The 16,085-nt window shown below is 35.5% G+C and overlaps 1 protein-coding gene across 1 annotated transcript in view; it reads left to right on the forward strand.

Moving 5' to 3' along the window:
• Window positions 1-16,085, forward strand: part of LOC138696158 (PR domain zinc finger protein 15-like) — a 150,845-nt gene that overhangs the window by 104,833 nt on the left and 29,927 nt on the right. Inside the window, exon 17 of the mRNA XM_069820732.1 lies at window positions 3,752-3,907. Within this exon, the coding sequence (XP_069676833.1) occupies window positions 3,752-3,873 (122 nt within the window). The 3' untranslated portion in view covers window positions 3,874-3,907. The remainder of the gene's footprint in view (window positions 1-3,751; window positions 3,908-16,085) is intronic.

Here is a 16,085-nt window from a genome sequence, read left to right on the forward strand (position 1 = left end):
GGTGTAAGTGGGATAGTGAGAAAGTGAAAGTGAGTGCAAATAGGTATGAGTGAAAATAGTGAAAAAGGGTTAAGATAAGTGAAAAAGTGACAGCATAAAATTAGTACTAACATTTGAACGTTGGAACAGTAAATGAACATAAGAGGAAGATAGGATAAAAAGTCAAAGAACAAATAGGACGAATAATTAAATATGATAATTTATAGAGGAAAAGTGAAATTGAGATTTTAGTGAATAGCAGTTAGAGGAAAAAGGAGTATATAATATTAGATATATTAGGATTAATGAACAAATAGCAAATGAAATGTAGGAGAAATACTGAAGAGGAAATTAGACCTAGTAATAAAAAGGTGCATAGTTTAAATGAGAGTATTTGTGTAGACGTGTACTGCAAATAATGTGTTATTGTAATAATATGTTAATGGTGGCACCAGATACAGAAATGTGAGGTACACCATTACGTGTAAAGAAGTGCTGTGACGAAAATATATCATATTATATCAGTTAAGTGGGTGGGTGGATGGATGGATAGAGGAATGGACGGATTCGTTCCATAATATTCTTACAGTTGTTTTACAGCTAGAATAAAGAATTATCCAATTGTTATGTTTAACATATGAAGAGTTCGCGGGAAAAACGATGAATGTCACAGTTTTCTTAAGGTTGATGTCATTATCTAATTCAATGGATCACTGCGAAATTTAATGTTGTTCTTATGAAAAATGGTAAAAAGGAGAATTATCACCACGAATACAATAATCCTTTCCTTTATTTCCTATAGAAACAGTACTACATCTTGCAGTTATAGACTCAATTAGATCATTATCTAATCCTTAACACAAATGTGACATTCATCGTTTTTCCCGCGAACTCTTCATATAAAAATGCAAATATGAAATACAGTATATACAGAATCATTACCTTAATAACAATAACATATTGTAGAGTGCAATATGGTGGTTACCATTTAATAATGTATTAAATATATACACAGAGGATTATTACATTAATATGAAATGTCGAGGATTCATTTACATTAGTGGTTCCCAAACATTTTGAAGATGCGACCCCTTTTGGGCGGGAGTTCCGTATGCAACTCCCCTCAACCGAAGTAGTAGGGTACTTAAAACTCATTTGAAAAATACAAATCTCTGTAAAATCGAAAACAACGATAATTTTACTCAAAACTAGTGAAAACTACCCAAACAATGACCAAAATAGGAAAATGTAGTGCAACAGTGACTTGAAATATTACGTGATCATTTATAGTAGCCTACTTTGCTGCTACATTCGAACATATAAACACTTTGAATAGCAGTTTGCGAGGCCAAGATGTTAACATAATAACAGCCAAGAAATATATATAAGAAAACTAAATTTAAAAATATGTTTTGAATTTGGAATGCAGCACATAATATTGTTGTTGTTTAGTCAACCGTCCGAAGGCAGGTTTGAACCTCACAAGTGATACCAAGAAGACACCATTTATGAGGCAACTAGGCCAGGAGATAATGGGGTAGGATGGCCAGTTCCTTTCCCCCTCCATTGTATACATCACCGACTAGCTACATATTACACTAGTCAGACTTGTACATAACTTATTTAAAAACACTTTGAATTTGTTCTACTATTGTATAAACATTGCCATCTCTGTCAATTCGTCTTCAAATCCTTCCTAATTCACTGGATGGGTTTACCAGACAGTCACAAACATGAAGAAAAATTCACCACGGACATTTGCAAAGATAAAACTGTGCCCCAAACATACAAACATTTAAAAACACATTCAGGTTTCGCGACAGAAACAGTCGAAAATTTTGAACATTAAATCATTGAACAGAAATAGTTTGAGAAATTAAAAGGGCATTATCATGTCATGATTTTCTTTAGGTGTTCACGTACTCTTGTGCTCATACAGTGCAACCGCCCGCTCCTGCATTACACTATCCATTCTTAAATAATCAACAGTTGAGGTATCTTGGCGCTGGACTTGACACTTAAGTACAGTAATTCTGTTTGATGACTCTTCTGCATAGACGTGTACGTCAAAAGAAAAGAGAAATAATGTTCATTCGACCAGTATTTAATTGTAACTAAACTGCATTTAGCAATAAAACGAACTTGAATGTGTTAGTGGACCAATCATGAAGAATAATGTGAATTTCAAAATGTGTCATTTTTTCTGTTGGATCCACTATTATTGTTTTCAATATGGAAATTACATCATTTTATGCTGCTATTATGCTCCCATCTTGCAAGTGAAATTTAACACTCTCACACTAGCATAAGATCAGGCATTAACAATCAACCAACCAACTTTTGTAGGTTATTGTACGAGGTCACTCCAAAAGTAATGCACAACATTTTTTTATTTATTTATTTATTTTTTATTCTACACCTTTGCAATATATGGAGGTCATAGATACATCCTTCCCGCTTGTATTCAGATTTAATTTAAGTCGTTCCCATGAGTGGCACCATGATAGCACACCTTCAAGATGGCTGCTGTACTTGACATTCATCAGAAGTAACGTGATGTTATCAAGTTCCTGTGCTGTGAAAATGAGATAGTGAGAAACATTTACAAGAATTTGAAAAAGGTGTATGGAAATGCAGCTGTCGATCACAGTACAGTTAGTCGGTGGGCAAGCAGATTATCTGGTGAAAGAAGGCATGCCAATATTCGAGATACTCCTTGCAGTGGCAGACCCTGCAGAAGTTCTGACAATGTGCAGCGTGTTAACAACATGGTTGTGGCTGACAAATGTATAACAGTGAAAGAATTGTCACTCCAAGTTGGAATAGGAGAAACAAGTGTGTGCAGAATATTGAAACAGTTGGGGTTAAAAAAGGGTTTGTGCAAGGTGGGTTCCGAGAATGTTAACAGAAGCCCACAAAGAAACCCAAAAACAGTGTGCAACAAACTTTTGGATCAATATGAGAATGGTGGAGATGACTTTCTTGCAAGAATTGTGACAGGAGATGAAATATGGCTCCACCATTTTGAACCAGAGACAAATAGGCAGACAATGGAGTGGCATCATGCAAATTCACCAAAGAAAAAGAAATTCAAAACTGCGCCTTCGGCAGGAAACGTTATGGCTACTGTGTTTTTCTATTTGGAAGGACTCTTGCTTGTGGACATCAGGCCACACGGAACCACCATTAATTCTGATGTGTATGTGGCAATTCTCAAAAAACTTCAAGCTCAACTGAGTCGTGTTCGACCACATTGGAAGAAGCAGGATGTTCTGCTATTGCATGACAACGCACGGCTACACGTCAGTCACAAGACCAAAGACCAGATCAGAAAACTTGGATGGACAACACTGGAACATCTGCCTTACAGTCCTGATCTGGAACCATGCGATTACCATCTCTTTGGTAAACTGATGGAATCCCTTCGCGAAACGAGGTTTAAAGATGATGACTCCCTCATGCACGTTGCTAAAGAGTGGCTCAGACATGTTAGTCTAGACTTTTACCGTGCAGGTATACAGACCCTCGTTGCAAAGTGGCGTAAGGCAGTTGAAAGGGACAGAGATTATGTAGAAAAGGGACATTTTGTTCCTAAAGGATGTATTTACATTCTGTAAAAACAGCAAAGCTATAGGATAAAAATATGATTTTTAAATAAATGTTGTGCATTACTTTTGGAGTGACCCTCGTAAGTTGTTAGTTAACTAGTTGTCTGGTGAATAAGAAAACTATTCTGCCCTTATTTGATAATAACGGATTTTTGTCATTTCAGGAAACACGTTTATACTATCAGATGGGACAATTGTTCAGCAAGAAGATGGAACTGGTGGAGGGGACATTCTTCTCTACGTTCTCGATCCTGCAGACATTACAATTGATCCAGGATATGCGTAATAACAGATGAAAATTGGTTGCTAGTTATTGACAGGCATGTATGAAATAGATTTTCTCATTACTCTGGTAATTCTGATTTTGTTATTGTTGATACGGATTATTTCCATTGGAACCATTCTTAAGGAATGTGATTTTAATTAAATACTGGAGGCAAAATTCGTATTTCATAAAAATTGGTTAAGTATTTACTGAAATTTTTTTAAAACCTTTTACTTTTGAAGAGAAGCTGTGACTTCTTCATAATAGAAACAGGACAAAATTGTCTTGTCGAACATGTGAAGCACTACTTACGTAATATATACAACCTGGTGTATTCACAGGGCATGACTGGGTTGCAGAGCGTCATTAGAATTTCTACTGCTAGGTTCATCCCAGGATACTACAAAATGATGTTTAGTTCCATTGCTAAACATTGAGTATCGTGAAAATTGTTGATCTATTGTGCATTACTGGTTAAATACGAAAATTATAAATATGCCAAGCATATTACAGTGTTACTGTATTTCATCGCATAATGGTCGCACTCTTATTTATAAATGAACTGATCAGGATTTTAATATTTCAAATGCATAATCGTCACATGGATATTTCTGTTTATCACAGTCAAGAAATATTTAAAAATAGCGTGCTTCTACTGCAACACACAGTACCTTTATGCACAAGATCGAATGTGTGAGAAACAGTAGTGGCCGCTAACAAACGTGAATGGAGTGGGGGTGGGTGATATTAGCACCAAACCAATAACCATAAATGCCTTCAATTTATTACAATTGTTGGATGTGAGTGGTTGTTTGTTTATGAGTGTTCAAGTACTTTTTGTTAGGCCTAGACCAATCATCTTTCTGTGGACTGATTCAGTAGTTGGATAATATTGACTTTAATGTATCAACTGTGCCAGTACATGTGATTCATCAATACTGTGAATCTTATTAGTCAATAAAAAAGTGTTTTAATTCAATAACACCACAGTAATTTTTTTTAATGTATTATTCACGTTAAGGTACCAGTATTCTGTATTAAATACCAGTTCCCCTCCTTCCGTCTCCACTATGAATCATTATTCTTTACATAATGGTCGCACCATATATTTTCACTCGAAAAAAAAAAAAAACATTAAAAATTGGATGATTATGTGATGAAATACAGTATTGATATAAAAGTGGGAAAAACCTTATTTCTTTATTAAGAATATGAATATGACACTTGCTCTCAGCTTTTTTCTTATTTCCTGACATAAAATTGAGAAAGACCTTAATTTGTTAATCAGGAATATGACTGTTATTCACAGCTGCAATTAATTTCATATGAATGAAGAGTTAGTCACAGCCATTCTAATGCAGTTGCCCATAGGTTCATTTTTGAGTGTTCCTGAATTTGTTTTTTTATTGAAAAAGAGCAATCACACAAATCTTCACTTGAAGAGCAGCATGAAACAAAACAGGATACTTTTTGTTGGAAGCAACAACCAAACAGATCTGAGCTTGAGACAGACTTCAAAGACAGATCACTTTCAAACATTATAATTTCCGATGCTGCAGCTGAGCTATATTACTGAAAGTGTTGCATAAGCCACACCGAAAATTCTTCAATGTCAATGTCTATAAAAGTTGATGTGACAAACTGTGCCAGGAGCTGAATTCTTTTGAAATCTTGAAAGCATCTCTGAAATTATTCTCTCAAACTTGAAACAATTTGTACATTCATTCTTTTTGCTGCAGTAGAGTCCTGTTTTTCCAGACTATCAAACAGGGAAAGTGTTTCACATTACCTCGGTTAAGATTCAGATGTCATTTCTCCCAAGTCTTTGTTTCTGCCTTGGAGTTGGAAATTGAGTCTGTTACATTTTACTGTGAAGTCTGTAAAAAATTCATGTATTGTGGGTCCCTATCACCACTGCATGGTGCGTCTTCAGATTGCAGATAGAGGAGATGGCCTCCAGATATGGGGATAGCTAAGAATATATTGAATAACCAGTCGCGGACAGCTGATAAGGGATGGTCCTCTAGCTTGGAGGTTGGGCAAAGGGCTAACAATCCATCACCGTAAAAAAACAGCTTGTTACGAAACCACATCATATGCCTCGGAATGGGACTGATTCTCTGGCACGACCACAGCAAAGGAATAAGGTTATGAGATTTGATACTTGGAATGTAACTAGTCTTTATAGAACAGGAGGGATAGCATTAGTAACAAAAGAACTGGCTAGATATAGAATAGACTTTGTGGGAGTACAAGAGTTAGGTTAGGTGGGAATGGCATATCACAAATAGGAGAATACTTGTTGTATTATGAGGAAGGAAACAATAATCACCAGTTAGGAACAGGATCATAAAAGAATAAAATCAGCAGTAAAAAAGGTCGAATTTATCAGTGACAGGTTATCGTATTTAGTATTTAAGGGTAGTTGGTGTGAAGCACGTATGGGCTAATCCAGAAATGCATATAGAGTGTCAGTTGTGAGGCCAAAGGTAAAAAGACCTTTGGGGAGGCCGAGACATAGATGGGAGGATAATATTAAAATGGATTTGAGGGAGGTGGGATATGATGATAGAAACTGGATTAATCTTGCACAGAATAGGGACCGATGGCAGGCTTATGTGCCATGTTCCTTAAAAGTCATAAGTAAGTAAGTCTATCAAAAATAAAAAATTGTGCAGCCAGCCAGGTCGAATCTTAAAGTTCATGATGAGACTCACCACGTTCTCTCAAGAGATCAGTCATAGCAGGCAGAAGTTGGTTGAAACTCTGTTAAGCAATGGTTGCCATATAGACAATGCAGTTCGTCAATGTTTCGATAAACCTCTTTGAAGGGCTTGAGACCTCATTTTGTTGACTGTTTTCATCATAAGTTTTATAACGTCATTAATTTATAGAAATTTTCCACATAATGGCGCAATATGTAATCTTAACAGAAACTTTGAATCTGTATCTCTATGAGTCAGAAAGTTCGGATTGACTCTCAATGCAAGAAAATCACAAGCAATCCTAATGGGACATCAATGTCTGTTATGCAACATTACTCCTGCTCCTCCAATCAAATTAAATGACACAATAATCCCTTTTGCTTCCTGTGTTGAAAACCTTGAAGTTTATTTCGATACGCATTTAAACTGGAACAACCAAGTAACTCACATTATCAAAAAAGTTCTTTCCATACTACATTTCTTAAACAGCTTTCGAAAATTTCTCCTGTTGTCACTAAAAAAAAAATACTAGTGGAAACACTAGTAATGCCCCATTTTGATTATTGCGATATTCTACTAACTGACATCAATGTCAACCAGTCGTAAAGATTACAATGTGTTCATAATTCTTGTGTTCACTTCTTCTGCGATGTCTGTTATGCTGACTACATTACCCCATCCTTCCAAACTGACCACGGCTTAATGAACGTAGAAATTTTCATTCCCCTGTTCTCTTCTCAAGTCCTTCATACATTTACACCTACCTACCAGTGATGTGCAGTCCACCCAAGCAACCCAAGCACAGCTTGGGCAGCACAGATTTATTATAAGAATCACGACATCTACGTAAATTCATGATTAAACTTTCTGTTTATATAATCATAAAGTCCTGAAACATTTCTAAATACGTTTTGTTAATTGTAAGTAGTGTGATGGGGCATATATAATGCACATACTGCGGTCCTGAGCTGGCAGCAGAGTGCCAGCAGTGCTGACTGCAGGTTAGCATGGAGGTTGCCATGACAACCCATGTCATCATAACTTCTAACCAATGAGGGACACCTCACGAGACTGCAATAAATGTATATACCCCAAGCAGCCGGTAGCCTGCCTGGGCTGCACGAAGTTGAATGAGTGTAAAATGTACTGTTTCTCTCGCGTTTATTTGTACCTGTACTTTGTAATACATTGTGTACAGCTGTCAAAAGAAAAAGTGGCCGCTCTCCTGAAACACAGTTCCCTTCGGGTATCTTCGCTACAATTCGGAGACAGGCGATGTTACATGTTGTTGGACCACGTTGCCTGATATCTACAGTTATAATTGAAGTATACTGTGTGTTATTCGATAGCATAATGGTAGCGTTCAGGCCTCTTATTCATGAGGTCCTGCGTTCGACTACAACCTCGTGCTTTTTATATCCTTTTTTGTTCTGTTTTTGAGAGAGACAAACTAGACATAATGGCTCCTTTCTCTTTTATGATTATTTTAGTAATTAACATCAGGTTCATTAATATATTATGCCATGACTTTATCATTATCATTATGATATTGTGGCTGCAAATGGAAAGAAAAAAGATTTTATTCTCAATAAAATATCTTTCGTGGCATAAACATAACAAATTTACTGGCGTCGGCCTTAAAACATTCAAACAATTAAGCGTTCAAAAAACAAAACAAAAAGCCACAATTCAATATTTAGTCTATCTTCCTCTTATCTCGATCATCTTGCAGTCGAGTGGGCATGGAATTGACTAGTCTTTGCAAATAGCGACTGTTCTTAGACACGATATTCTAGGCATTCTGATCATACACACATAAATGTTCTGTCCATGGGCAGGTCTTTCATTGCAAACCCAGCAATCTCCAATCTTTCCTATTTTCTGCCTTCCTCTTAGTCTCCGCATATGATCCACATAGCCTAATGTCGTCTATCATTCTTTTCAACCAGAGACCCAACCAATTCCTTTTTCTCTTTCTAATCAGTTTCAGCATCATTCTTTCTTCACTCACTTTTTCAAACACAATTTTATTTCTTATTCTGTCTGTCCACTTCACACGCACTGTTCTTCTCCACATCCACATTTCAAATGCTTCAATTCGTTTCTCTTCATTTCGTCGTAATGTCCATGGTCTTTCCCCATACAATGCCACACTCCACACAAAGCACTTCACTAGTCTCTTCCTTAGTTCTTTTTCCAGAGGTCCGCAGAAGATCCTTCTTCTTCTATTAAAAGCTTCCTTTGTTCATGTTTGCAGTTTTCTTGGGAAGGATAGGCCTAAATGCGGTAACATCCCGTTGCTTTCCGCACACCACTATCTCTTTCGCATCTTATTAAATTCCAGGGGGCCCAAGCATGGAGATGAGGAGAGTGGATTTGACTAATTGGGCCCTCCGGACTTCACCGAAAGTCACAGCAAAGGTTAAATACTCGTATTAATTCTATCAGGATGTTTGACCCGGTCAGAGACCGGGAAATCTCAATTAGCCTTTGCCCCCCGCATCCTGGACTAGCTTCTACGAATCATCAGAAAATCTTAGAGTGTAATTGGGCCAATTTTTCCGAAAATGTTTCCACACTTTTGCTCTCGTAGCTCAGCGGACGAACGTCGGAATTTAGATGTCAACGTCTCAGGTTCAATTCCTCCTTACTCCTTTTCATTTTATTGTGGTTCAAGATAGTATAATGTAATAATACAAAAAGAAAAACTAATACCAGTATTATGCAACTGGATTTTTCCAAACCTAATATTAAATTTATGTTATTTATATTGCTAAAGAACGATTACAATATAAATAACTTGAATATTATTTATACAGTATCACTAAAGAACGATAACAATATAAATGATAAATATCGGTTTGTTTAATTAATATATTGCGAAAGAACAATAACAATGTAAATAACTTGAATATTGTTTTATAATGCTAATGAAGGAAAACAGAATATAAATGATAACTTGAATATTATTTAAATCGCTAAAGAACGATAACAATATAAAAAACGAGAATATTATTCATATCGGAATTTCACAGATTTATTACAGATGTATTTAAGAAATTGTAGAAGAATAGTAATTAGTAACAGTGTCCTATTTATTCTTCTTGGAGCCAAATTTGTAACTTTTAAAAGTGTGGTTACTATGTTGAAGTGTATGTGTTGTAACGGATGCTTGATTTGTTATGTATGTGAGTCAGTTATGTGATGCTTGATGTCGTCGCAATGTCGTAATTATAGTTTGATTGTGTTTGTGTGACTATTGTGTATTAATTTATGATGTATGGTACGGAAATCTGCATATTTGTGTTATAGAAGTGTTACGTATGTGTGTTGTTAATGTTTTTGTATGTTTCAAATTGATACCTGATATTTGTTTTGCAATCGCAATGCCTAATTTACGGATTGTTTATGTTTTGTTTACATCGCGTAAGCTAATTTAATTTTCTTTTCCATTTCTCTTTATGCTTATCTTTTTTGTGTATAAAACTATAGCCCTAACATACATATGTAAAATAGGGCTAACCCCCATTGGAGATACAATAATAATTATTATTCATATCGTTATAATACGATAACAGAATACAAATGATGACCTGAATTTTATTCATATCTCTAAAGAACGATAACAAAATATAAATAACGTGATATCCATAAAGAACGATAACTGGATATAAATGATAATTTGAATATCATTTACATCGCTAAAGAACGATTAAAAAATAAAATGAAAACTTCAAGAAGGCCCGAACCCACGACCTTTGAATCATTAAACAAGCACTCTACTGCTGGTCTATGAGGCGCAGATATGGAACACTTTCATAGTTCCGGAACTGCTTGTACAAGCACATGCATCGTGTAACATCGCCGCGACCCGAAGTGGACTTTGAAAATATTCGCTGTTCACGAGTGCGGCCACTTTTTTTTTTGACAGCTGTACATGTATATAAGTGCAATAAAAAGTTTTGATTATGTCTGGTGATAATAATAATTTAATTCAGCAACAAAAACTAAAGACAGTAATTTTACTAAAGGAATATGGGATCATGATGATGCTATTGCACATATTCGTGCTTCTAACACACTCGCGACTTTTGGAACTGTGCATATTGAAACTGAGCTAAGTGACCAAACACAACAAAGTATTATTCTACATAATAAAAGGTAACATGCAATAGAGACATTCTGAAAAGGCTTATAAACGCCATTTGTTTACTTGCAAAACTGGAACTTTCATTTAGAGGAAATGGTAAGTTGAAAATGTCCAACAACCACAGTAATTATTTAGAACTTTTGGACTACACCATCCAGTATGACCCTCTTCTAAAAAATCATTTGGAGACATCTACAGTATTCAAAGATGTATCAAATCGTATTCAAAATGATTTAATTGAATCTGTTGCCAGTGCACTTAATAAGGAAATTAAACAGCAATTACAGAAATCTGATTTTTTTTGCCATATTAGCTGATGAGACAACTGACGTCTCGAATAAATCACAATTTTCTCTCATTTATCGAAGGGCGGTAGAGCAGTTTGTGTGCCTCTGTGATGTAAGTGAGGACAGAACAGCGGCAGCACATTCTGATCTTGCTCGTAAAAGATTCTCCCTTCTAAAAAGACTAGCAGGAAAGAAATGGGGATGCTCTAGGAATACTTTGAACACTACATACAAAATGTTTATACAGCCAGTGCTGACATACTGCGGAGAAATTTTAATTACTTCACCTTTCATAAACGACATAGAATATGTTCAAAACCAAGCTCTCAGACTCATTACTGGTGGAATCAAAACAACTCCAATAGATTCTATGAGATTCCTCACTAATATTAACAGCATCAAAATGACAATAGAAGAAAAAGCACTGATTCTATATGAAAAACTTATTAGATTACCAGGAAACAATTGGCATTCATACAGTCCTCTCTGTAGATTGAAAACTCAAAAAAGTTTCATATCCATTGTTCAAGAATTAAAACAGAAAATCAATATCCCGAATTTAAAAGAAAACCTACAAATTAAACCAAACCCTTTAACTCTATTAAATATGGAATATAATCTAAATTTAACGGAAGAAATACTGAAATCAGAAGTAAACACTGAAATACTAAACAATTGTCTTCAGAGACAATTAATATTAGATACCCTCCACAAAACTGGCTTCATTTATACACTGACGGATCCTTGATCTCCAGAGAACAAGGTGCCGGTGCAGGTGTTACGTGCTGTCTCTTCTCACTTTATAGATCTCTTGGGTATGGAACAACAAGTTTTGATGGAGAAATCATTGCAATAAGTAAATGTCTCAGGAATCCTCTGTGCCACATCAGTAAATTTAAAAATGCAGTTATATTGTCAGACTCCAAAGCAGCTATGAATTATCAATAGTCTCTAAATACACACCTTCATCTCAAACAGCAGAAATAACTAAAATGCTCTCTCAATTAATATCACTCAATAAAAGAATTGTATTCCAATGGATATCATCCCATTGTGGAATCCTGGGAAACGAGAATGGGGATGCTTTAGCAAAGAAGGGCAGCACTGCTACTTACAGACCTCTTACTAAATCTACGTATTACTCTGTGAAAAGATTTATTAAATCTACATACTTAGACTTCAACAAACAAAATTTGATAACACAATCCCAAGGGAAAAAATGGAACTCTCTGCATCAAAATCCACAGTTAATTCCCGATTTACCACGAAAATCGTCTGTAGCTGCATTTAGATTGGCAACAGGCCATGATTGTTTGGCCAAACACCTGCATAGAATTGGAATATATCAGTCCCCTAACTGTCCATTGTGCAACTCAAACCAAGAAATGGATTCGGAACACCTCAAAATCTGTGTTTCAGTGGCTGGCCATGATAATATCTTTGAAAAGTATTGGAGTGCAAGAGGTCAAATGACTTTATTGTCAAACGCCTGGCATTAGAAAACAACAACAACAACATTCTGATCTTATTTTTAAGACATATTCAAGACTTTTCAAACTGCAGTAAGAAACTTGTCGCACAGAGCTACGATGGAAGTGCAGTGATGGCCTCTTCATTACATGGTGTCAAGCTAATATTAATGCGTCTTTTCCACGAGCTTTGTTCACTGCTACGCACACTGTTTAAATTTAGCACTGTCCCAAAGTGCTTCAAGTATTCCTGAATGCCGTATATTTTTTTGCTACTCTTTCTGGGCTTGCAGCGTTTTTTTCCAAATCATCAAAGTGCACAAAATTTCTTGATGAATTTCTAGGTTGATGATTACCACATGTTTCCCCAACAAGATGGAATAACTCGTCACGACTTACTAATACTTAGAGTAGTCTTTCATAATAGTATTTTTAATTTTAGGCAGTAGTTGCATTAGGCCTAATCTTATAGATTTTGTAAAAAAAAAAATTGGTACCAAATACCGATGTATTTTTATAATTAGTAATATTATAAGTAGTATTTTAATCAAATATAAATAGTAAGAAGGAAAAGAAAACTTGACTATGCGGCTGCTTGGGTAATCTGTTGGGCCACCACATGTCACTGCTACCTACCCTGCCTCCCACTTCAGTTAAGTACCATTGTATCACAATCTCTACATAATCACGCAAAATAGCTGCATACACATAAGACATCAATGTATTCATCATCATTGACTATCTCACTATTGTGCTTGTGAAATACTCTACCCAGTGATATCAGAGACTGTCGGACTTCAACAGTATTCAAAATCGAACTTATTAAGCATTTTCTTACTGCATAGAATGCAATGCAGTAAACTGAATATTCTAACTTATCACAAATGTTTCGAAATTGTTACTGTTTTGTTTCTCTTGATATTTGTACAATCAGTTTCTTATTTTTAGATATTTAGTCATTTTCTTTAATCACTAATTGTCCCCATTGTGATCTCATCTTTCTACTTGTATATGTATATAAATTTTTATTCCCCTATTTTTACTTTTTGTATTTGTTTTTGTAATTTTATTTCTATTTCTTATTTACTTCTTCTCTCTGCAGTTGTTTCTTGTATATGCCTATTTGTTTTCTGGTGGTGTGGTAGAGGAGGCCTGATGGCCTTAACTCCGCCAGATTAAATAAATAAATAATGCCTGATGGTGAATAATTAAATACAAATCCTTTACCATCTCCAACCATGGTTGGAGAACCGTCTGTTTTTAAGCCCACCAATTTATATATGGAGATTTCTCAGGACAAATAAAGATTTTTATCTCTGAGAATATATTCTCTCCAATAATATGTCCTTTAAGAGAAATTAACTTGAGAACATCCTCTTTCGTTGTGAATTTATCAAAGCTCATTTTCACCAGAAAAAAAAAAACGGACTTCATCTCTTGATTCGTCAAGTTCAAACAAAAAGTAACTGCACCTATCAAAATTTTGTGAAACAGCATCACTAATCATAATTTGAACTCTTTTCATCAGTTTTGGCACAAAGCTGTATTGATATTACAGCAATAAATTATCTCATCTTGCTTTTTAAAATTATTGTAAATGCATCATTAGCTTCTAAAAAGGCCTTTTTAATAATTTCGCCATACTCAAATGATTTCTTCTTTAAGCAGTGATCTTTGCGACATGGTATGTGCCTCCATTGCCACTGTATTCTTGTCCTCTGTTTTTGGTTGCTCAACTAACAGATTTAATTGTCTCAGGTTTTCTTTCCTCACAGCAGAATGTGAAGGAAACGATTTTTGGTCTATGGAATGAAAAATTTTGTAGTGTCATTCAGTGTTTCCTTTCCTTCCAATGGATACACTTGCATTACACAATAAACATATAGATTTACTTTTGACCTTTTGACTCCAAATGAAAATTATAGGTCTTTAGTTTCTTACTTCTACTCGCCATTAGCAAATGTTACATGAGACACAAGATATTAATATTGAAACTACTGTACATCCATCATTACACAACAATCAGCTGGCGATACAGTCTTGCCAAACCCGCAATTAACCGTAGGCAATCTTTCACGAACCACCAAAATTATCACTGGTAGCTCATGACCATGCAGCACATTTCTGTTTCCAAACGTACAGCGAATCAAATAGTTTCTTCTGGTACATCTATTATGTCACATGGATGTGTAAGCAGAGTAGAATTGCAAGCAGGTACACATGGGGTCATTAAATAACAAGTCCACACCTGTGGAGGAACGGTTAGCACGTCTGGCTGCGAAACCAGGTGGCCCGGGTTCGATTCCTGGTCAAGGCAAGTTACCTGATTGAGGTTTTTTCCGGGGTTTTCTCTCAACCCAATATGAGCAAATGCTGGGTAACTTTCGGTGCTGGACCCTGGACTTATTTCACCGGCATTATCACCTTCATCTCATTCAGACACTAAATAACCTAAGCTGTTGATAAAGTGTCGTAAAATAACCTACTAAAATAAATAAAATTAAATAACAATGATGTAATGTATTATAAATATGCCCCTGTAACATTATATGACGTAGAAAGAACATTCTTTTAGTTTAAACAAATTTTATGTGATGTTCGTAAAAGATTTGCATTTCATAACCTCAGAAGATATGTTTTCATTCACTGCAACGAGATAGGTTTTGATAAATGAATTATTTGTATATATTGTGTAAAATGTAAATACTGTTTTGCTAATTTGTATATTGATTTTTGTTGTTATATTTTGTCCTTGTAACGTCATGTGACATAGGAAGAACATTTTCTTAGCTTAAACAAATTTTGACTGGCAGTTATAGTAAAAGATACGAATTTCATAATCTCAGAATATATGTTTTTGTTCACCATAACGAAATTGATTTCGTTAAATGAATTTATTGTATTGAATATTACATATCTAGAGTATTTATAGTTAATGTGTATCATGTTTACTATTATGTTCTATAATATATTATACTAGTTCAGTATTATTATCATCGCTCTAATTATATTTCCTGTTATTTGTAGCACTAATACAGTCCGCACTTCACGAGAAGATCCAAGGAAGGAATGTGAGTTTTTCCCCTTCTCTTACAACCAACTCCCCAACATGGAACCAGCCAGCCAATGACTAAGCCTTGTTTGTCTCAGCCGGCCAATGACACCATCTCCATCCACCTGTCCCTTCAGAGGAGCTGAGTTACTAGTTGAACCTCTCCTCTCACCCCGCAAGAACCATACCCCCCGTGAAATTTGGACAGTATTTTGTACAGAGCTAGTTTCGTAATGTTAGTGCTTCTATATGGTCATAAAGTAGCTGGACAGACCATTTCAGTTTAGTAGCAATCCCACTTACAGTTGTCATGCTCCATTATTATTATTATGTACCAAACTAGGTTATACCTTTGGTGACGTCCTGATGTAAGTATTTAGGGTCAGAGTTTGAACCCTAAAACTCCAGGATGTACTAACCTATAAGTTCCCTAACTTGTTTGGGAACGAAAATGTGCTGCCTTGATATGACCAATGATCTGGTGATTCCTGATCTAATCCTACCAGAAAAATGACTGCTTGTACTTCTTTGCTTTATGGACAAACTTCATAATTTTTTCTTCTTTGGCAG

The sequence above is a fragment of the Periplaneta americana genome, chromosome 3 (genome assembly GCF_040183065.1).
Source record: "Periplaneta americana isolate PAMFEO1 chromosome 3, P.americana_PAMFEO1_priV1, whole genome shotgun sequence".
NCBI classification, from domain to species: Eukaryota; Metazoa; Arthropoda; class Insecta; order Blattodea; family Blattidae; genus Periplaneta; species Periplaneta americana.